We start from the raw sequence: 23,159 nt of genomic DNA on the forward strand, positions 1-23,159 counted from the left end.
TGATAATTTTCCTGCAGGTCCTGGATGCTCTGTATATGCTTCTCAATCTTTTTGCTCTTTGTTTTTCACTTTGGCTAATTTCCATTGACTGGTCTGCAGTTCACTGATTCTTTCCCAACTGTGTTGAGTCTACTGATGAGTCAGTCAAAGGCATTCTTCATCTCTCCTTTGTTTTTAATTTTTAGCATTCTCTTTGATATTGTCTTCCAGTTTCTATTTCTCTGCTGAAATCACCCATATGATGTTGTCCACATTTTTCACCCCAGAGCCTTTAGTATTTTTAATCACAGTTACTTAAAATTCAATGTCAGATTGTACCAGTATCTGAATCATACCAGGATCTGGTCCTGTGATCCCTCTGTCTCTTGGGTGTGCACTTTTTTGTATGCCTCATAATTTTTTGTTTTTGAAATCCGGACATTTTGAGCAGGACAGCAGATTTACGCCTGGGGTTTGACACACCTTTCTTCCTACAAGGCTTTTGTTGTAAGGATTTGAGTTGATCTAGTTAGGAGTTGGGCAAGTTTTAAGGTTTGCAAGTTTCTGTAGTCACCCTTGGTGCATACAAGTTTCAAATCCTTAAGCAACACCTGTGTTTAGGGTGTTCTCCCTCACTATGTTCTCCACCCTCAGCTTTCAGTCTTCCCTTTGCAGTGCTCTCAGAGAGAATCTCTTTCCATGTTCTTGCTCTGTCCCTTCCCAGAAGTGTTCTTTTCTCACTAGTTACTTAACACTTGCTTGCCTGGGAAGGGTCTTCTCTTGGGATTCTGATTAAGCCTTTGTCTCGTTCAGGCTTCCCTGGTGGCTCAGATGGCAAAGAATCTGCCTACAGTGCAAGAGACCCAGTTTCGATCCCTGGGTTGGGAAGATCCCCTGGAGAAGAAAATGGCAACGCATTCCAGTATTCTTGCCTGGGAAATCCCTGAAAAGAGGAGCTGGGCGGGCTACCGTCCATGGGGTCGCAAAGAGTTGGACATGACTGAATGACTAACGCTAGCATTCATTCCTCTTCCTCCCCCAGGCATAAGGGTTTTTATTTCAGTTCCCTTCCCCCACCTAGAGTGAGTTTTCAGTAATGGTAGGTTTTGTGCTTTTGTCTGCATCCACTTCAGCGAATTAAGATGTATTTATGTCACATGCTGAAGGACTCAGATGTTGGACCACAGTTTACCTGTATGTTAGAACTTTTCAACATTTCTACATGTTTTTAAAAAATCTTTAAAAAAATTATTTCTTTTTATTTTTATAATTTAATTAATTAATTAACTTTGGGGTGTGCTGAGTCATCACTTGCTGCATGGGCTTTTCTCCAGTTGCCCAAGTGGGGGCCGCTGTCTAGTTCGGTGGGGGCCGAGTGCAGGGGTCTCTCATTGCGGTGGCTTCTCTGGTTGTGGAGCACAGGCCCTGGGCACAGGGGCTTCAGTAGTCGTAGCGTGTGGGCTCACTAGTTGTGGCACACAGGCTTATTGCTCTGAAGCATGTGAGATCTTCGTGGACCAGGAATCAAACCTGTGTCTCCTGCATTGGCAGGCAGCCTCTTAGCCACCACCAGGGAAGTCCTAGAATATTTTAAATTATAATATTTTTTTATGTCAAGCATTTTAACTTAATTGTAAATAAATGATATCCTAAAAGGTATTAAAAAACTTGTTGGAATGAGTTGGGGATAGACACACCATCAGGCCAGCAGTTGTCACCTGTGTCCCTTCTCTCACCTCCATCCCCTATGGTTACTTGAGGAAAGACCTCTGCTGGAAGCAGACCACAGCCACCCTGGTCACCTCGACACCCAATCCCCAGGACATTCCTCAGGACAGCCTGCTCTGCTTTTTACTTTAGAAAAGTCTCTAACTGAGTATAGTTTATTCTAGATTACTATAGAACATTGTTTAGGATTTATAATATGCTTTAAAAGTATTTTGATTTTTAATGAAAAATATGAGGCTTTGGTTAGAGCACAGTGCAGTTTATTATCTGTGATATTGAAAACCTGTAGTTTAACACATGCTATTTGTTCTACAATAAGAAGATTTATGGGATTTTTTTTTGTAATTATAACATCTACCTCTTGAGAAATCTAGTCATAGTAGTCTATTAATCTGATAGATTTTTAACAATTGTGCTCTTTCAAGAAATAGTGGGACTTCCCTAGTGGTGCAGTGGATAAGAATTGGCCTGCCAATGCAGGGAACACGGGTTCAGTTCCTGGTCCAGGAAGATTTCATATGCTGCAGAGCACCTAAGCCCATGAGCCACAGCTACTGAGTCCACCCTCTAGAGCCCATGACTCGCAACCTCTGAAGCCCATGCGCCTAGAGCCCATGCTCTACAACAAGCGAAGCCACCTCAGTGTGAAGCCTGTGCACTGCACCTAGAGAGTAGCCCCCACTTGATGCAACTCGAGGAAGCCCCCACAAAGCACAAAGACCTAGTGCAGCCAAAAATAAATAAATTGATAAATAATTTTTAGAAATAAAGAAATAGTTAATAATAATAAAAAAGAAATTGCTGATGATTAAACAGATTTCCCAGTATTCAGGTATGGATGTGAGAGTTGGACCATAAAGAAAGCTGAGTGCCAAAGAATTGATGCTTTTGAACTGTGGTGTTGGAGAAGACTTTTGAGAGTCCCTTGGACTGCAAGGAGATCCAACCAGTCCATCCTAAAGGAAATCAGTCCTAAGTATTCACTGAAAGGACCGATGCTGAAGCTCCAATACTTTGGCCACCTAATTCAAAGAACTGACTCATTGGAAAAGACCCTGACGCTGGGAAAGATTGAAGGCAGGAGGAGAAGGGGACGACAGAGGATGAGATGATTGGATGGCATCACTGACTCATTGGGCAGGAGTTGAGCAAGCTCCGGGAGTTGGTGATGGATAGGGAAGCATGACATGCTGCAGTCCATGGGGTCACAGAGTTGGACATGACTGAGCAACTGAACTGAACTGAAACATGTTGAAGCAAGAAATTGCTGATGATTAAAGAGGTTGAAGCAAGAGATGTATTTAGTGCAAAGAGACGGAAATTGTGATGTAGATCATGTCCACCCTCAAGTTGAGAATGGATTCCTTTCTGCCATGGTTACAGTAGGATTTTAGCTCAAATTTCCTTTCTTGCCATCTCTTTCCTGCTAAAATTGGCAAATAGAATTTCTTTGCATGTAAAATATCTTAAGCACCAAAGTCTTCTAGTTTAGTTTTTCTTTCTAAAGAAAGAAGTTCTAGTTTTTCTTTTCTATCTGGAAAGAACATTGAAGACTGTTTCCAGATATTTCGCACTGACAAATGTAGATTTTTCTAGCAACAGGATGCCTATCTAAGATGCATGACTTGCCTTTAAAAAAAAATCAATGAAATTTCATTTTCCCCATGAAAGTATTTGTTTTGGAAGCTGCACAGGGTTGCACAGTGAGTGGATCATCTGCAGAAGTCAGCGCCCTCTCAACCAGTCCCGCCTTTGCCTGGGGATCAGTCCAGAACCCCACCTCGTGGCCACGCCCCCTCCCCAAAACCACCCTGCAGGGTCTGAGTGCTGTCCTTGGTGAATTCTACTGATCTGTGTGCTAAGTCACTTCAGTCGCATCCAACTCTTTGTGAATAAAACACTAAAGTATATAAATTGTTTACTTTAAAAAATTATAAGTAAATGAAAGAGAACAAGTTAGACCTGTAATAATACCATCATCCAGTGTCCTTTTAAGTCTTTTCTGCTGCTGCTGTGTAATCTTCTGATGTGCCGATAACAGTTGTGATACTTGGAAAGTTCCTTACACTTTCCTTGTCCTCAGAATCTGAGCTAGTGGTTGTGTGTGAGATTATCACTTATTATAGATACATCTCTCCCACTTCAAAACAAACAAAACACAAATAATAGCCGTTGCTTAGAAAATGTCAGTTTAATGAAGCAAAGTCAAGCTAGTTACCTTCAGTAGTGAAAGAGAATTTTTGCTGACACTCGAAGTCTAGTGGCTTTCCCTGGACGGGCCCTGGAAAGGCTCCGTGAGCCCCAAGGCACTCTCACCTACTGGGAGCGGGATGTATGTCTAGCTGTTCGCTGTCACTTCCTCCCAGCTGTCCATGGTCACCAAGCGAGAGCAGCCGCTCTCAGCTTCACAATCCACCCAAAAGATAACCGTCCCGAGTAACAGTCTGCAGACCCCAGTTCTCAGACAAGCAGTGAGCAACAGCGAGATGATGAACTCAAGGCTTGACATAGACAGAGGCGTCTTAACCCTGGCCCAGCACAGGGAACACAAGTGGGTTAACAACGATGGCAACAATGAAACTTCAAGCAAATGCACTGTTAAAACCCTTACATAATTGTAGCAGGCTTGGATTTCCTCTGCTTCGAGTGTTCTTGCCTCTTTGATAATCAGACGATCTAAAGAAAGGCATAGAATTTCAGGGGAGAATCTGCAGGCCAGGCTCACAATGAGGCCATTCACAGGGCTCTTTCATTAGCCTGCACAGTATCGGCATCACGATTCATCTCTGGCTTCACTACAAGGCTCCATTTAAACCCAACCCAACTCGCAGACTTAACTGATCCAGGAATTACTCAATACAGCCCGCCAGCTACTGTAGCTTTTCCCCTTTGATAAGGGGTTTAACACAATGGGCTTCACAGTTCTTAAATGACTCTACTTTTTTCACCCGGTCTTTGAGATGTGGTGCTTATGTGACCTTTTGTTCTGAATAAAATTTCACGTGGTGTGACTATATTTTTTAAAACTACTAACAGACCCAATATTGACGCCTTACCCATGGAGGAAAGCTTTTAAAACCTTGTAGATGGTATAGAAATGAAATTCATGTCATTTACCCAGCTAACTTCACTCTATTAGATTATTAGATATTATTAAACCTGAAAATATTTTATTTTGGGGGTGATTTGGTAAAGTTACAGGCAGTACTTCTGCATTTTGCGTCGACTTTTGCAGGCTGCTGGTTGTCTTCTGGTTTGTGCAGTTTCTGCCTCCACAGGACCAGGGCACCCTCAGCAAGTTCCTGGTGGGGAGGGCAGTGGGGAGCCTGATCTCAGAGTGGGAGACCATCAGGAATGAATGTATTTGGCCACAAACCACTGGGAGTGCGGTTGGCCCCCATTGCACCTGAGAACTGTGGGTCTCAGACTTCATTGAACACAAGTCATCAGAGTGACGGATAAGCATGCAGGTGCCCCGGCCCCATGCTGAATCTGACTCAGTACGTCTGCAGTGGGGGCCTGAGGATTTGCATGGTTAACAAGCACAGTTGATTCTGTTATCAGACCCCACTAAGAACTATTACCCCAAATTCACCGGGGACTGTGGGAACTCAGGGACCCTTGTTAGTAGGAGTGACTCCTGGTGGGATTTCCTGGGGCAGTGCTGGGAGGGGAGGGTGCACCTGAAGGTCCAGCTAGCATCCCCTTCTGTTCCCAGTCTCTCCACAGCAGGGCAGCAGCTGCCCTGAGCATCCAGTTCCCAGGGACCTGCCTGTGGGCCTGTGTTTGGGCATCTGAGAACGGCTTCCCACAGCCCCCATCCCCCCACCCCCTGCCCGCTCTGCGCATAATCTGAATTTCCGAACAGTCATTATCTGCAATATTTAATCCAAATTTGCTTCTCTACCCTCCTCCGTTACCCCCTTATTAAAATAATTTTAGAGTTTTAGTAACAAAGGTCTTTTTCAAAGGATTTCTGATAAGAAGTGGACTCTCAAGAAGCCTTTTGGGAATTATGGATGTAGCATGTGTTTGCTCATTTCATGAAGATAAGATTTTTCCTTGAAGATAAGTCGATCTGATGATCAGGACACACAAGTGGTGGTGACTATTGTTGATATTCATACAGTTCACCTGCAGTGCTGTTGTGTATTCTGTTTGTAGAATCCACCCCCATACAGTTGGAGGGCTTTTTTATTATGAGAATTTTCAGCCTGACACAGAACTAGAAAATACAGTTCCCAGAGTTACCAAGATCTGTCGTACTTTTTGACAGCTATTTTTCTCCTCTTCTTAAATATTTAAAAAATTTTTATTTTTGTATTTTATATAGTTCTTTTTAAATTTATTTTTAATTGGAGTATAATGGCTTTACAATGTTGTGTTGGTGTCTGCTGTACAATGAAGTGAATCAGCTCTCTCTTGAGCCTCCCTCCCACCCCCCATCCCACCCCTCTAGGTCATCACAGACCACGGAGCTGAACTTCCTGTGTTACACAGCAGCTTCCCACTAGCTCTCTGTTTTACACAGAGTAGTATATAAATGGGGGCTTCCCCAGTGGCTCAGATGGCAAAGAATCCACCTGTAATGCAGGAGACGTGGGTTCTATCCCTGGGTCGGGAAGATCCCCTGGAGGAGGAAATGGCAACCCACTCCTGTATTCTTGCCTGGAGAATCCCATGCACAGAGGAGCATGGCGGGCTGCAGAGTCACAAAGAGTCGGACATGACTGAAGTGACCGAGCACACACCCTGTATATGTGTCAGTACTGCTCTCTCAGTTCCCCACTGTGTTCACAAGTCCATTCTCTACCTGTTCTTGAATGTTGCTGGTGGTTCTCTAATTGGTTCATTTTGGGAAGGACGCAAACACGAGATGCTTTGCTTGGGCCTGAGTGTGGTGACCCTGTGTGATAACGTGAGGTTGTCCTTTTTAGGAATGTGTCCCGGAGAACCTGGAGCTGAAGCGGAAGCTGTTTGCTCAGCTGGACAAAATCGCCGACGACCACGTCATCTTGAGCAGCTCCAGCTCATGCCTCCTGCCCTCCAAGCTGTTCGCCGGCTTGGCGCACGTGAAGCAGTGCCTGGTGGCCCACCCCGTGAGTATGTCCAGCCAGGAAACCCAGCGAGTCTCGTTTGGGTTTCCAGGAGCAATTCATCTCGATGAACCTGCTTGTGCTTTTTAACTGCTTTTTAACATATGAGATGTAATTCATATATCACACAATTCAACTTGTACAATCTAGTATATTTTTAGTATATTTAGCTTTTTAGTATATTTAGCAACTTGGACGTTATCATCATTTTAAAAAGAATTTTATCCAGAATTCCTTGAATTGTATCTTGTATCTCATGCGTTGTGAGAAAGAGTGAACAAATCTTACAGACTTCTGGCCTCAAGTCACTCACTGTCACAGGCCTGGGGTGCTGTGGTGAGGTCGGCCCCCACCACCTGAGTTGATTTAGGACAGGTGGGGCATGTGCTCAGTTGAGGGGGAGAGACCAGGGCATAGTTACAACTATGACTCGGGGAACAGGGAGGCCATGTGTGGTCTCAGCGTGCCTATGGCGCCATGTCTCCTGGAGGGGTCTGAGTGGGCAGAGGGAAGCTGGCTGCCAGGGCGGCCCGGGGACAGTAGGGCTTAAAGGAAGTGTGGGTAGGAAGTCTGCAAGGCAGCCTGCGAGTGAGACTGAGACAGGAGTGAGCCAGATGCACAGAAAGACGCCTTTTACCTGTTTGTCCTGACCTGTGTTCTGCCCCTACAAGGCTCACAGCACTGCAGAGACCCCAAGCCCAACACCCCTGTCTTCCCATAAAGAGAAGTTCATCACGGACAGACATGCTCTCTGTTCTTATAATTCTGATGTTTAAAAAGGCCAGAGGTCACATATCTCTGTAGGAACTCAGTGACTCCAGTCAGGGGGCCAGTGATTCAGCTGAGAATTTATAGTTTATTTGAAGTAGGTGCTCCCCCAGGACAGGCTGGGAGCAGAGGAAACCTCCAAGGTGTGAGGGCCAGCTGGCTGCCCCTCCGGGCTGTTCCAGGGGAAATATGTTCTCTCTCCTGTGGAAATCATTTTAAAATGGATGCCTCTTGTACTTTTTGGTAAATGTGAGATTTTTACCCATTTTCACCCATACTCGGAGGAAAAACATTAAAATACAATATCGTTTGGGGAAAGAGTTTAGCGAGCGTGCATCTGCTTAGTGGTGAGGGTTATTAGCAAGCCTTTTGTCAAATAGCATTTTCTTTAGAGGTAGGAGAACTCTCTCTAAGAATCTTCAAGAAGGATTTCTCAAAGTAAACCGAGAAAACCAAAGCCAAGAAACCACAAGAAAACCAATGCTGGTCAGGCAAGCCGTCCCACTGCGGGCAGACTCTCTTCCTGTCTCAGATGACACTCGGTGCTGAGGCTCTAGGGCGTTGCCTGTGTGACTCCTGGGTGAGATTTGATCGGGGGAGCCAATGTTTGAGGCTCAGCATGGAGACATTAAGGGAGTTCCAGGTTTGAGGAAGATACTACCCATAGCACCGATGCGGTAGAATGGCAGTGACTCATGTGGGAAGAGAAGGCTGGGCGAAGGTTGGGAGAAGCCTGTGAGGGTTGGACAGCTGGTGGCAGAGCCCCGGGAAGTCAGTGGTAAACGTGCAGGGGGCCCACTGGCACCCGTGAGCTGGAACCTCAGGGTTGGTTACAATGCCTGCAGTTCTGCGCCCAAATTCTTTCTTTGTCTCCCCTCTTTGTGAACGACTTTATTCCTCCAGTTTCTTGTCATCGGATGGGCCCCTCATTCCTGTGTTGAACCTGCCCCCCACCCACCCTGACCATTCAGGATCGTGAGTGACACCCCGCATGCCAGAGCCGTCTTCTTAACTCTCTCCGGCCATCTCTCTCCCAAGGTCAACCCACCGTATTACGTGCCGCTGGTGGAGCTGGTCCCACACCCAGAGACGGCCCCCGCCACTGTGGACAGGACCTATGCCCTGATGCGGAGGGTCGGACAGTCCCCGGTCAGGCTCCTGAGGGAGATTGACGGCTTCGCCCTGAACCGCCTCCAGTATGCGGTCATCGCTGAGGCTTGGCGGCTTGTGGAGGTGTGTGGCGGGTCTGGGGCCCCTGGCTGAGCGGGGGCGGGCAGGTGGGCTGGGGGTGGGGTTGGGGGGATGGGAGGGGCAGGAGCCTGGCGGGGTGGGCAGAGAACCAGGCCCGATCTGTTCCAGAGACCAGAGGCACCCCTTCCTCTCAAGAAATTCCTCTGTACCATCAGTCACAGAGGATATTCACACGTGATGAAGACTTCTATTCTTGCCCTTTCCTGTCATTTCCACAGCATTTTCTCTGTGATGTGCTGAGTTTCCCCACGGTCTCAGACTGCTCCCCACCCCCAGTGGCACTGTTTTTCAAGAGGAAAAAGAAATTATTTTTTGAGTAAACTTGTGTCCTTTAAAGGAACCCCATTTATTTCAAGAGCTTGAGGAAGAAACAGTGGATAGCTTTTAAACTTGTTAGTTCTATTCTTGTCTCACACATAGAGAGGAGTTTATATATATATATATATATATTTATATACCTGTATATTTACATATGGACTTCCCAGGTGGTTCTAGTGGTAAAGAACCCACCTGCCAATGCAGGAGACACTGGTTCGATCCCTGGGTCAGGAAGGCCCCCTGGAGGAGAGCATGGCAACCCACTCCAGTATTCTTGTCTGGAAAATCCCATGAACAGAGGAGCCTGGCGGCTACAGTCCATGGGGTTGCAAAGAGTCAGACATGCCTGAAGTGACTTAGCACACAGAGGTTTGTCAGTTTCTTGAAGAGAAGGCTTTTGGTTTCATTGATTTTTTTCTTCCCCCTTATGGTTTTCCTGTTTTTCGTCTCATCAGCTCTGGAGAGAGGGTGTCCCTTCATCCTTGCAGCCAAGCAGGAGAGAGAAATTCTAGAGGAGATGGGGTGGGAGGGTAGGGCCCGCAACTGCGGGCCTGTCGTAGTGGGGAACAAGTGGGGGACACGACCAGGGGTCGGGGCGGGGTGGGCAGGAACGGGCTCCCGGGGCACAGGGTCCCACCCCCGGCCGCGACTGCATGAGGGCTGGTGGGCGCTCACAGCCACTCAGTCCTTTTTCTGTGGCCCGTTCGGCTGTAGAATTGGGCCAGAGCAGCCCTAGTTAGCAGCAGCGCTAATTGGCCGGGAAACACTGACAACCGCAGCCTAGGGGCCCAGAGTTAGGTCTGTGGGTGATGGATCCTGTTGCTGGGAAAGTGCTTTTCAGCTCATCCTCTTAAGCTGATGGGCATGATGAGGGAAGAAGCGCTCAGGTGATAGACTGTTGCCCAGACAGTGGCTGAGCTTGCACTGCTCGTAAATTCCTGTCCTGTTGCAAGAGGGTCGTGGAGGTGAGCGGCGGTGAATCACAGAGCCTCTGAGGATTCTCAGTTCGTTGGAATGTGGGGGTGGTAATGAGCTTCAGATTGCTGAGCTCAGGTGTTGTTCACGCTTCTGAGAAACAGAACCTCCAAATGGATATCTGCCCGTGGGTCCTGAGCTGCAGGGCTTCCAGGGCTTCCATTCTGGTGTTCAGTTCGGGACGTAGTATCTGCGGTCCGTACAGGACCTTTGGAGAGAGTCCAGGCCTCTGTGGCCCAGCTTTATTCTGGACATGGATGCAGCCACTGTGAGCACTGCTTTCAGCTACTAAGGTGCATCTCAAAGGTCACCTGGTAAAATGAGCAGACCAGGCTTTCTGTGGTAAACTCCATCAAGTGTTTCTGTTGAGTGTAGTTTAGGACAGTGCAATGTTTCCCTGCAGCAAACTTTAATCAAGTCTAATTGCTTACATACCTGATACCATGTGAATACAGCTGTTTCTTTAAATACATGTTTTATTTTTCTATTTTTGGCTGTGATGGGTCTTTGTCTAATAAATGTTTTCATTAATTTTTCTATTATTGACTGTGCTGGGTCTCTGTTGCTGCTCAGGCTTTTCTCTAGTTGCGCTGCAGGAGCTTCTCATCTCAGTGGCTTCCTTTGCTGTGGAGAAAGGCTCTCGAGTGTTCGGGCTCCAGTAGTTGTGGAACACGGCCTTAGTTGCTCCTCAGTATGTGAGATCTTCCCAGACCAGGGATCAAACAGGTGTCTCCTGCATCAGTAGGTAGATTCTTTACCTCTGAACCACCAGGGAAGCCCAACGTTGATTTTTTAAAACGATTTAGTTCACTTTCACTTAGAACACAAACATGTCTGAACAACGAACACTAGGTTTTCGCTTCTCCCCCCATCTTACCCAACCGCCAGATGGCATCTCCCTCATCCCGCTGGCCTCCTGCTTGGCATCTTGGCATCGTCGTGCAGCCTTTGATTTCAGGAGCGGAGGTGAAGATGGCAGCCTGCTTTTCCTCATCTCTGTCGTGTGAACAAAGGGTCCCTCCAAAGGTGGCGGCCAGATGGGGCAACTCCTCAGGCCTGAGAGGAAGTCCCTTCTCCGGTCACCGCGAGTCTGGTGCTCCTGGGCCAGACCTGCTACGGGGTGGTGAGCTCCTGGCCTCGTCCTGAGAGTGTGCTTAGACTTGGGGGAACAGCAGCTCCTTGGCAGAGGGGGCGGCTGGGGGAGGTGGTGCGGTCCAGGGAGTCTGGGGACAAGAGGACCCGAGGCTGTAGATGCATGAGGAGCACTCACACTGCTCTCACTTGGGCTGTGATCACCTGGAGGCATGAGGTCCTTGGCTTTCTTCTCTCCTTTCAGAGCCAGGGTCAGTGTGCGTGCCCCTAGTTCCCCAAGTCCAAGTTCATCCAGGAAGTTTACTACTCACACACACGACCTCTGAGAAGGACCTTCACTGAGTCTAGGGGTGGCGGAGGGAGTTTTTTCCATGAATACCACCCTGAGTGGGTCCCCTGCAGCCCAGTAAGTGCAGGCCCTCCCAGCTGTTCTGGAATAAAACCGGAACAAATGGACAGCGAGGAGGCGAAGGAAAGCACAGGCCCAGGCTGAGCCACACGCTCCCTGTCCCTGGATCAGGGAGTCTGCAGCCCCGACAAGAGGAAGCAAGTTCAAAGCCCGGCTCCAGGTGGTGGGTGTGGGGCTGGTTAGAAGGTTTCTTCAGAGGAAGGTGCTGGAAATAACAGGGCTGCTTCAGCCTGACTCACCTGGCACGTGGCCAGAAGGGAAAAGCGGCTTGAATGAAGTGCTGCTGAACAGACCTTGGCGACACCCGTCTGTGTATTTGGCAGGGAGATTCGTGTAGAAGGATGTGAAGGGAAGTCAGAGGAGTCAAGAAGGAGCTGGGCTCCTGCCTCCATGCCACCACACCCTCCACTGTAGGACTCTCTACATTTTATGTTGTCTAAAATTTAAACTTGAAGGTTTAGGGATTGGGAATTCCTTGGTTTCCCAGTGGTTAGGGCTCCACTGCTGAGGGCCTGGTTTCCATCCGTGGTCTGGGAACTAAGATCCTACAAGCCACATGCTCCCTCCTCCCCCTCAAGAAAAAGTTTAAGGGTTTAAAAAAATAAATTTATTGTCTATTTATTTATTTGTCTATGCCATACAGCTTGTGGGATCTTAGTTCCCCAACCAGGGATTGAACCTGGACCCCCAGCAGTGAATGTTCAGAGTCCTAACCACAGGACCACCAGGGGACTCCTACCAACCTCCAGATTAACCGACACCTGCTTTCTCAGCTGTTAGTTGGAAGAGCCTCCTGTCAATGGCCTTTCATTCAGAGGTCAATGGAACGGGAGATGCTTTTTGTTACAGGACAGGTCTGGAAGGACCCCATGGTCTCAGCATTTTTAAGAAGCCCCAGAGCTATATCAGAAGCACACCCACCGCTCAGCAAGTGTTTAGTGTCTTGCATTGACCACTGGGAGCCAATCAGATAAACCAGAGGCCACTCATAGCTGACCTGAGTTACTCCACATGTGACAAACTGTGGAGCCGGAAGGCTGCAGGAGCTTTTCTAAGGCCAGTGGTGGTTTTGCGCAGACTTGAGCTTCCTGGGTGGCTCAGACGGTAAACAATCTGCCTGCAGTGCAGGAGACGCGAGTTCAATCCCGCATCAGTTAATTAGAACTCTTCCAGCAGCGATGATCTGTAAGAAGTAGACCATTTTTATAACAGTGTTTACTGTTTTATAGGAGGTGACTTTATGAGTAGCCACAGTGGCGAGCAGTAAAGCCCTATTCAAAGGAGACATGCTGCTGATGTATTATTTTAGAGACAACTCCAGCCCCATTAACAGATAAACATAATGAAAACACCAACCACACATTCAATTAAAAAAAAAAAAAAAAACCTGTCTGGCATGCCTGGGGTTACTCTTACAGTGTTTAAAGCAAAAGCATTTATGCTAGTGTTCTAACAGCTCTAAAAAAGAAACAAAGTGAGGTGCTGTTACTCTAACACCTGACTGCCTGTCCTCTCCCACAGGTGCTCGGGCAGTGAGAGGTTTCAGCTCCTCTGGTGTGAGCTGACAGGCAGGCCGGGGGCCCCTGATGGAGGTGGGGGGTGGGGTGGGAATGAGTGCCCAGGAGAGGAGGCAGAGAAGGGGGCCACAGGTAACAGCTGGACAGGAGCCTATTCGTCCCGCCCCCAGTGCAGGCGGGAGCTGGCCCTGGAGGTCAGAGGGGCAGAGACTGGGTTGTGTGTGCCTGCTGTTGGAGGGGGGGCTTTCACTGCTTGATTCAAAGTGAAAGTGTTGGTCCCTCAGTCGTGTCCGACTCTCTGCGACCCCATGGACCTTGGAATTCCCCAGGCAGGATCACTGGGGTGGGTTGCCATCAAACCTCTGTGTAAAGAGCTTCCTTCCCAAGGACCCTCAGTCCTGGCCTCACCGAGCCCCGGTGCACTTGTATTTGCCCAAACAAGGGATTTTGCTGTGAATGGTTTTAAGGTTCAGACTTTTTGTTTCTATTGGCCTCTTTACCACCGGTGTTTTTCTTCCTGAGAGCTTTGTCACGAGAGAAGTAGGTAACACCACTGTGGCCCAAACAGCTCTGGACTGTCCTTTTGTTGTTCAGTTGCTCAGTCGTGTCCAACTCTGCAACTCCATGGACTGCAGCACGCCAGGCTTCCCTGTCCTTCACCTTCTCCTGGAGTCTGCTCAAGTTCATGTCCATTGAGTCTGTGATGCCATTCAACCATCTCATCCTCTGTCGTCCCCTTTTCCTCCTGTCTTCAGTGTTTCCCAATGAGTCAGTTCCTCGCATCAGGTGGCCAAAGTATTGGAGCTTCAGCATTAGCATCAGTCCTTACAACGAATATTCAGGACTGATTTCCTTTAAGACTGTCCCTTGGATCCGCACTAAGTCTTTCCTCTCCTTCCCTTTCATTTTTTGGTTTATTTCCACTGAAGGCTTTATTCTCAAAAATACTCACAGGGAAAATACCACTTCTGTTCCCTACCCTGAGTTAGAGTGCTTTTATTTTTTCTGCGTTCTTGTCTAGTCTGTGTTAAGAATACTTTCCTTGAGTTTTTGTTCATTTTTAACGGCTCGTGATATTTTGTTTCATTGATCTTTTTGAAAAAAATGAACCTTTCCCCTGTTGTGGGATGTTTTAAGGTCATTTCAGGTGTTCTGCCTTACGGTGCCTCTTTGCACGTTCAGTCTCCTCCTCTGGTCCTTCTCCCAGAACGACTCAGGCAGCAGGGTCGCCCCATCCAAAGGGATACCTTACCGGAGCTTGGGCCCACCTGGGGCTGCACATCCCAGGGGCCCTGCCAGCCAGAATAGTCCTCTTCGTGTCTCTCATCACCTCCCCCCACCCAGGATCCTGTCTGAGGCTCTGGACACAGGGGCGGGAGGGTTGTGATCCAGTGCCCTGTTGCATCAGCTAAGCGTGTTCAGTCAGCTCGTCTCCAACGTGCTCGGAGCCCGGTCATCCTGAAGGAATGGCCCCGCCCTGCTTCCCAGAAAATGCACAGCTCATGGACCGCCAGCCTAGGGGTGACTAGAGCTGGCCGGCAGCACTGGGCAGTCCTTCCTGTGAAGTCCTGTCCTGTCCTTGCCCCACCTCCTCCAGGAAGGAGCTGTGGGTGGGGACGGGCAGAGGGGGCCTTTTTCGGTCTCGCTCTGGAGCCAGTTTCGTGGTGCACGTCGGACATGTGCTGCCTGGCAACGAGTGTAGAGAGGAAACACGCAAGTGTGTGTGCGTGGAGGGAATGAATTCATGGCTCCAGGTACTTCCTCATGAGAAAAGCTGGCCTCCTCGTCACCATGGTAGTTCTTAGTTTAAACTCCACTGTCTGTAACTGCCTTATTCTGAATCTTGGATCTGTACGGGCTATGGGGTTAGACTTTGTAAAGGTGGGCCCAGCGCCCCCAGTTGGGCTTTACCGTCTTGCATTAAGGTCATTCCCATGTGGCTCGAGCTTGACCGTCTCTGGGAATCTGGGGTTAAGCCTCAAGGGGCCTCTTTCCCTGAGACCCCTTGTCCTGAGCCTCTGACAGGGGTGATTCTGGACCATCTCAGGCTTCACTCATTCTCACCCTCAGATACAACATTTCATTGCCTAACACATAACCAAGTAAAACGTTTTTTGCCTCGGTCAAGACACTGGATTGAGGCCTGAACGGCTCTGGTTGTGGGCTGGGAAACTTGTATATAACTTTGTCCCAATTCCTGGGGGGCAAGTCTGTTCCTGGTGGTGGTGCTGCTGGCTGAGGTGGAGAAGTGTTTGCACAAGAAAAAGTTGAAAATTCAGGACCACATGTGGTGAAAAGTAGAGCAAAACAAAGTAGAAGAAGATCAAGATCTGGGAATTAGTAATTTCTAGAAAAGGAAAAAAAAAAAAGGAGAGAGACCAGGAAAGATGGCAGGAGAAACGTGAGAAAAGCAAGTGAATAAGAGGGCATGCAAAATAAATAATTAAATGACAGAATTTAGTAGGAAAATGGGCTGATTAGAAGGAAGACTACTTCTGTAGCTGGTGATCAGTAGAGGAGATAGTCTTCAGGCTTGCCTCACTCAACACATTTTGCATCCCTGAACTGTGCACAACCCCCAGGACCTCCCCCTTCTTCCTCGTCTCCCCAGGTCCAGTCCAAGTCCCCCGGTGGGTATTTTAGAGATGTCTTCCCGCCTTCTCTCCCTGAGCACAGAGTACCAGACCCAGGATGCCTGAGGGTCCCCTGTGAGGGTTGGCCAAGCAGAGGGCTGGTCATTCTGTCACACACAGTGCTGACGGTGTTTGATACGTGTGATTAGCGTCTAGTCAGCTGACTCAAGTAAGGAGATTGTTCTCAATAATCTGGGCAGACTTCATCCAATCAATTGAATGACCTTCAGGGCAGAGCTGAGGTTTCCACCAGTCAATCCTAAAAGAAATCAACCCTGAATATTCATTGGGACTGATGCTGAAGCTGAAGCTCCAGTACTTTGGCCACCTGATGCGAAGAACTGACTCATTGGAAAAGGCCCTGATGCTGGGAAAGATTGAAGGTGGGAGGAGAAGGGGATGACAGAGAATGAGATGGTTGATGGCATCACCAATTCAATGGACATGAGTTTCAGCGAGCTTCAGGAGATGGTGAAGGACAGGGAAGCCTGGAGTGCTGCAGTCCATGGGGTTGCAAAGAGAGCCAGACACAACTGAGTGACTAATACACAAAGAAGCCTACCTCAGAAAATCCATATGGAGCAGAGAGAAGCAGGAAGAGGAGACACGAAGACTTTTCCCTTTTCTAAACTTGTTCAGCTAATGAATAGCAACTGATAAAAACCTGACTGCCCTCTATGGATGAAGCAGGAGGGAAGGACCCTGAGCCCGGAGGAGGTCTGGGTCCTCCAGACCTGACAGTGTTGGGTGGTGGGAAGCCCTCTGACCCTTTGTCTAGTCAGGTCACTGTCCCCGCTCACGACACTTAACAAATCAAGAATTAACTGCTCTGGGGTGGCTCACTTTGTGGGTGTTTTGAAATCTTTGGAAGTCAGCTCTGAAAGTGCAGAACGTAGTTATGGAAGAAGAGAGCCAAGGCAAACAACATCACAGGTCAGGCTGGCCTCCGGGTCCACATCCCTCACAGTTTGGTGCTGGAATGAAAACCCCAGGCTGTTGGAATGTTGACCCAGGGACCAGGGCTGGGGGATTGGGAATCAGCCATCCCCGCCCAGCTGCCTCTCACAGCATCCCCAGGGGCCAGGGCGGCCCTGGAAGAGGACCAGGCCGAGACATGATATGGGAAGTGGGGCCCCTTGCCATCTAGCAGTCGTTTCTGGTGGTTCTGGGCGGCCCCATAGGCCTCGTGTGCACTGTTTCCTCCTGACACCCCCCTAACCCCCCAGCGTTGTCACCAAGAGTGGAGGCCGGTAGACTGAGCATTTGAGTGACCTGAGTGGATCTGCTCTCATCAGTGGTCATGTGAGCCCGAGGATGGTTTAGGACTAATAGGAAACTTGGAGGACTCTTCCTGCTGACAAGGTGCTTGACACCCTGGTACCAGCACCAGGGGCAGGGAGCCCAGGTTGCTGGGGGCATCGGCTCTTGGCGGAGGATGCGCCAGGACATCCCGGGGGTGCTGGCGGTCATGCAGGTTGTCACCACGCGTCCCTGGGCCTTCCCAAAGGAACACATGGGCGGTGGAGGCCCTGTGAACGGCAGCCCCACCTCTGCAAACACACAGCTCTGAGATGCATTTCGTCAGAGAAGTACTCTTCTACAAACTCGTTAAAAGCTGGGCAAGGCCGGGCTTGCAGGCCGGCAGAGCCTGAGGATGGCTTTCCTGCTCCTCCAATGGCCTCAGGTCTTAGATGTCAGGGGACACTTCTGGCTGTTTCCTCTGACACCCTACCCCCTGTGCCCCCATCCGCTGTGCCCCCTCCTCCCCTTCCCTGAAGCTGTGGTGGGAGCTAGAGAAGCCAGGACACTGGAGGTGGGGACCATAGGGACAGGAACTGAATTGGTGTCCAACCATTTCACAAGCTGATCTTTTCTCAGGGTTCGTTCGTGTATGATCGCTGTGTGATTCCACATCTGACGAAGCCTGTTCTAGGGCTTCTGGGGTGTTTGGGGTCCTGTTTAGAGAAGTGAGGATGAGAGCAATGGTAACGAATTGCCCTCCCTATGAGCTTACCTCCGGACCCCATTCTCTCCTCTCAGGAAGGTGTGGTGTCTCCGGGTGACCTTGACCTTGTCATGTCAGACGGCCTGGGCCTGCGGTATGCGTTCATCGGGCCCCTGGAGACCATGCACCTCAACGCGGAAGGTAGGGGCTGCCGAGGGGTCTGTGCCAGTTGCTGCTTTCATAGTTTGTAAACAGGCTTGCCTTTTCTTAAACTGAGGAGAAGCAGCACCATGTAGGAGACGCTGCCTGGAGGTATGTGTCATGTTTTTCTTTTTCTTTCTTCCTTTTTTTTTTCTTGAGAAAAATAATTCAGGTATCACAAGAAATTGATAGGGAGAGACTGAGAACAGTTAATTCTCAAACAAATAGAAGCAGAAGCTGATGAAACTCGAGAACAAACAGCGTTCAGACAGGAAGGAGGCCCGCGACAATTTTTCAAACAAAGCAGCTGATAAGAAAGCCTAATGGGCTGACCGTGATAGTGGTGGACAGATGTAGCTTTCAACTTCAGAGCATTCCAGGGAGCAGAGGGAGTCAGTTCTGAGATCTGGCTCAGGACCGTGGACATGTGCGTGATTCCTCACCATGCCACCAGAACGTATCGGGAATGCCTCCTTTTGGGTGTAGTTTTCGTAAAGCCAGAATCTCAGGTTAAGGCTGGTTACTAGTCTTAAAAGCTATAGTTTATCTGGAAATGGTAGACATATTTTAGGATGTGTTTTTAATCTAATAAAATAGTGCCTGAGAAAGAGGAGGCCAGCGCGCTTACTCTGCCGTGGAGTGCCAGCTGTGAGTGGTGGGTCTGGCTGTCGGGGCCCTGCTAGACTTGCAAGCTAGATGACCTCGTGCAGGTCAGTTCACTGCCCCTCAGTTTACCCACCTGTAAAACTGGTACAGCAGCCGTGACCTTCACAGGGGTGGTATAAGCCGGATGGAGACACTGGGCTCGAGTCAAAAACGGTGAGATGAGCTAATCTCATGAGAATCTGTTTTTCCCCATCTTTTCTTATTCTGTATAAACAGCTCTTAAGCAGTTAGGTTCAAAGTCTTCTTTTTGGAGGGGGAGGGGGCCTGTGCCACGCAGCATGAGAGATCTTAGTTCCCTGACCAGGGCTCAAACCTGGGCTCCCTGCAGTGAAAGCATGGACTTGTAACCACTGGACTGCCAGGAAAGTCCCTCAGGATCTTCTAGAAAGCTACGCTCTGTGAGTTTTTGGAAGTGGATATTGTTGACCAAGCAGAGGGCATGAATGCAAAGAAGAGGTGGGTGGGGTGGGGGTGGGGTGGGCAGCTGAGTGGGATGAAAGGTGAAGTGGCTTTTTTCCTTCCCATTGTCAGTGAGATCATTAGTCTAGAGTAATTCCCATACCACTCATCTTTCATGGTGTAGAGTAGCCAAAACTACAGTTGGAAATAAAACCCTCCTTTTTGACCCTAATGGGAGGGGAGAACTTTCCTTCACTGGACTTTCCTTCACAGCACGGGTTCCAACTCGCCACAAACTTCCCGTGTCTGGAGTGAGTGCAGGCTGCTGGCCTAGCAGACAGTGGGCGTTTATCCGAGAGCTGAGAGCCTGCTGCAGAAAGTGGTCTTATGTTGCTGCTGCTGCTGCTAAGTCACTTCAGTCGTGTCCGACTCTGTGCGACCCCGTAGACGGCAGCCCACCAGGCTCCCCCGTCCCTGGGATTCTCCAGGCAAGAACACTAGAGTGGGTTGCCATTTCCTTCTCCAAAGCATGAAAGTGAAAAGTGAAAGTGAAGTCGCTCAGTCGTGTCCAACTCTTCTCGATCCCATGGACTGCAGTCTACCTCCATCCATGGGATTTTCCAGGCAAGAGTACTGGAGTGGGGTGCCATTGCCTTCTCCAGTTCTTATGTTAGTAGGGCTGAAATATTAATTGGCTTTCGAGCAAGTTGGGGGGAAATTATGAATTGTATGAGTTTTACCGTATTTTATTCTGTTCTGAAGAAATGAAAAGCTCTTTTAAAACTACAAGTTTTATAAAAGGCAGTAGGAAAAAAGGTACAAGAAAGCCCCTGGGATTCTCAGGTGACTTCACTGGGGCCACGAGAGAGGAGTGCTTGTTGCGAAGTCATTAAGTAGCCGGAGGTGAAACAGGGCACCTGAATTGCATCCCGAGGCTCATGGTGGGGGAGGAGGGGCAGGGCAGCTCGTTTTCCCCGAAAGTGGGTGAGCTCACAACTACAGCACACCTGCCTGCTCTCTCCTCTCTGTCTTTCCAGCTTTTTCTGTTGGGTGTCACTGCTCCCTCAAAATGGGTAAGCTGTGTTTATGCCTAGATTGTATCACCTTTGGTTTAAATAAACCTACAAAAAGGCACAGTGAAGTAAATATTTAATTTCCAAAAATAGGTAAGTGTTTGGGGCATTTTCCATGTTGCAGACATGCTGCGTATCCAGGAGAACTGGTGGAGGTCGGTGGGGGGCCTCCCCAAGCTCTGAACTGTCCCCCATGCTTCTGGTAAATGCAGCAAAACCCTTCAATTTAAAAGGGAGCGTCTGGAGCTTAAGTGCAGGTGCTGATGTCAGAAAAGTAGTGTGTTTGAATTTTCATCCATCGGACCACTTTCTCTTCTGAGACAAAGTGGGTGTCATCCTTCTTAGAGAGAAGGGAAATGATTTGAGCCAAGTGCAGTTGAAATCAGTGAATTTAAGCTTTCACACAGATGTAGATACACAAAAACTAACCCCACAGAAGTTATGCATCTTTTTTTTTTTAAGGCGTGTCCATTGGAGATCACTTTTAAGTGAATCATGCAGTGTTTGTGATCCTTGGACGAGGGCATGACAACCCACTCCAGTATTCTTGCCTGGAGAATCCCGTGGACAGAGGAGCCTGGCGGGCTACAGTCCATGGGGTCGCACAGAATCAGACACCACTGAAAGGACTTAGCATACATGCACATGCAATGTCTGTGGGGCAGGTGTGAGCCCTGCTCTGGGTTGCTTCACATCCTGCAGTTTGTTTGTTCCCTGTTATCCTTTTAGCCTGTCTGACCCACTGCTGAGTCTCCCTGGTTCTGAAAGACACTGGCTGAGGGCCAGGGCAGCTCAGCAGGTTTGGAGGGGGGTTGCGCTGGGCTCCTGTGAGACCTGCCCCGGGCGCAGGCCTGCACCGACTGGCCTAGCCTCCCTGCCTGGCGGGCAGGGGCGGGCTGGGCTGTGTGTGTGTGCGGAGCGGCCGGTACAGGCAGGCCACCCCGTGTGCGGGCAGCCAATGGCTTCCTCTTGGAATCAGCCTCCCCCACGTACACCTGACGCTACCCTGAGGGCGGCGTCCCCTTTGCCCCTTCAGGGTCAGCCTCTGCTCCACGTGCTTCTCCACCACAGACCTAGGACTCTGTCCTCCACTGAGGCCCCGTGTCGGCGGACGCGTTGGGAGGCGTGTGATCAGGGGTCACCTGCAGCCCCTGGGGCTGGTGGGGCCCTAACCTGGCAGCCACAGCTGGGCCTGCCCTGCGCGGGTAAATAGCCCGTGTAGAGAACCTGTCGCCCAGGAGGTGAAGGGCCAACTAGAGCCCATGGGTAAGAGGCAAGTAGGGAATGGATGCTGTTGAACTTGCCATCTTTGGTTCTCAGGGGATGCATTTGAGTGGTATACACAGGTACACAGGTGACCTCATAGGCACATTGTTGAAGGAGACGTTTGTGGTGCAAAGAGGACTCACGTGACACTTGAGGACTCAGAGCTGACCCGGGCCGTCCGAGGTCCCTGAGAGATGCTAACCCAGGCACCGTGGGGGCCTGGAAGTCGGGTCGCTTCTCAGGGCTTTACTGCTGGGAGAGGCTGAGTTCTGACCCCGGTGTGGCTGAGCAGGGTGCGTGTCCCATCAGCCGGCCCTCAACACCCACAGGGGCCAGACCCTGTGGACACACCCAGGTTTGGGTGGAGACGGAGCTCACTGACCCGGGGGTATTCTTGTTTCCTTCTGCTTCCAGGTATGTTAAGCTACTGTGACAGGTACGGTGAAGGCATGAAGCGTGTCCTGAAGACTTTTGGACCCGTTCCCGAATTCTCTGGGGCTACAGCTGAGAAGGTGCACCAGGTATGTGAGCTCCTGCCTGTGAAACAAGGTGTTGCCTGCAGCTGGGGTCTTTGCCTTGACCTCCAGGTTCCTGTTGCTGACCGTCCACGGCCCTGTCAGGGTCACAGGGGACCCTGCGAGCAGTGTGACCAGGGAGCTGGTGGCTCACCCTGGCCGTCAGCTCCCCCCGGGTCTGGGGAGTTACATCAGTTGAGGGTTTGCCAGGCTTCTTCTGTCTCTGAAAGCAGATTCAAGAGTGTGCACAAATAGGAGTGGTTTTCCTTCTGCTTAATTAGTTGTCCTTCACGCTTCTTTCCCCTTTCTCCTCTTTTTTTTTCCCCATTCCCAGGCCATGTGCGTGAAGGTTCCGGATGACGCAGAGCACTTGGCTGCCAGGAGGGCGTGGCGGGACGGATGCCTCATGAGACTCGCCCAGCTGAAGCACCAGCTGCCCCAGTGATGCTGTGGTGACCACTGCCGCCCCCGAGCGGGGACTACCAGCCCTCAGTCCTGAGGCCTTGAGACACCGGGGTGGGGAGGGGGGCTGTGGGAGCCCGGCAGAGGGAGCCCTGCTTGCTGTCCTCACCCCGGCAGGTGCCTGGAGGGGACGTTCCCCAGGCAGGGGTTGGTTACAGCCGCTGGGGTCTGTGGACCATGGATCCCCCCCAACTCCCAGCAGACAAGAGAGCAAATCGTCCGAAGATTTGACTGCTTACTTTCATGTGATTCCACGTGTTTACATATGATCGGTGGTTGTAGTTTCAAGTCATTTTAATCTGCTGCAAAATGTTTTTGTAATTATTTTCTGATCTCTTGCTGAGGACCCTGTGGTCCTACACATTTGAGGAGTTCCCTTCATTTTTCTGATCCTTATTCCAAATAAAAATGATTGCATACAGACATCTTTTCTTCTGCTCTTTCTGGGAAAGACGTGTCCTGGTGATGGACATCAAGTGACCACGATGGTCAGGTCATAAAGCAGATGCTTTGTTCAGAGCTTCCTGTCTGCCGTTTGGTGAAAACCCACACTTTGGGCTGGTGTTTCCCACAGTGCTGTTGGCCCCAGGGTCAGGCGTGTTGGAGAAGCCCCCTCTGAGGGTGGCGGGCAACCCCCAGATGCCTCAACAGGGAACACACGAAGATAACTATTACCCGGGCCCTGTGTCACCTCAGCCTGGAGAAGGGCTTGCCATGGGGGATGGTTCAGAAAGGGGGTCCTGAGGGTGACCCTGGGCTGTGGAGGCCGCACCCAGGACAGAGGCTCTGGACCAGAGGCTGGGGTGCGAAGCAGAGCAGCACCCTGCAGGGAGGGGCCCTGGAGCATACAACCTTCCCCCGGGGCC

General features: G+C 49.8%; 1 protein-coding gene across 1 annotated transcript in view; it reads left to right on the plus strand.

Moving 5' to 3' along the window:
- The window catches only part of CRYL1 (crystallin lambda 1), a 56,442-nt gene extending 33,726 nt beyond the window's left edge, over window positions 1-22,716 (plus strand). Inside the window, exons 4-8 of the mRNA XM_027557619.1 lie at window positions 6,645-6,806; window positions 8,610-8,804; window positions 17,807-17,912; window positions 21,731-21,837; window positions 22,166-22,716. Coding sequence (XP_027413420.1) covers window positions 6,645-6,806; window positions 8,610-8,804; window positions 17,807-17,912; window positions 21,731-21,837; window positions 22,166-22,276 — 681 coding nt within the window. The 3' untranslated portion in view covers window positions 22,277-22,716. The remainder of the gene's footprint in view (window positions 1-6,644; window positions 6,807-8,609; window positions 8,805-17,806; window positions 17,913-21,730; window positions 21,838-22,165) is intronic.
- Window positions 22,717-23,159: the final 443 nt, after the last annotated feature.

The sequence above is a fragment of the Bos indicus x Bos taurus genome, chromosome 12, assembly GCF_003369695.1.
Source record: "Bos indicus x Bos taurus breed Angus x Brahman F1 hybrid chromosome 12, Bos_hybrid_MaternalHap_v2.0, whole genome shotgun sequence".
Lineage (NCBI taxonomy): Eukaryota > Metazoa > Chordata > Mammalia > Artiodactyla > Bovidae > Bos > Bos indicus x Bos taurus.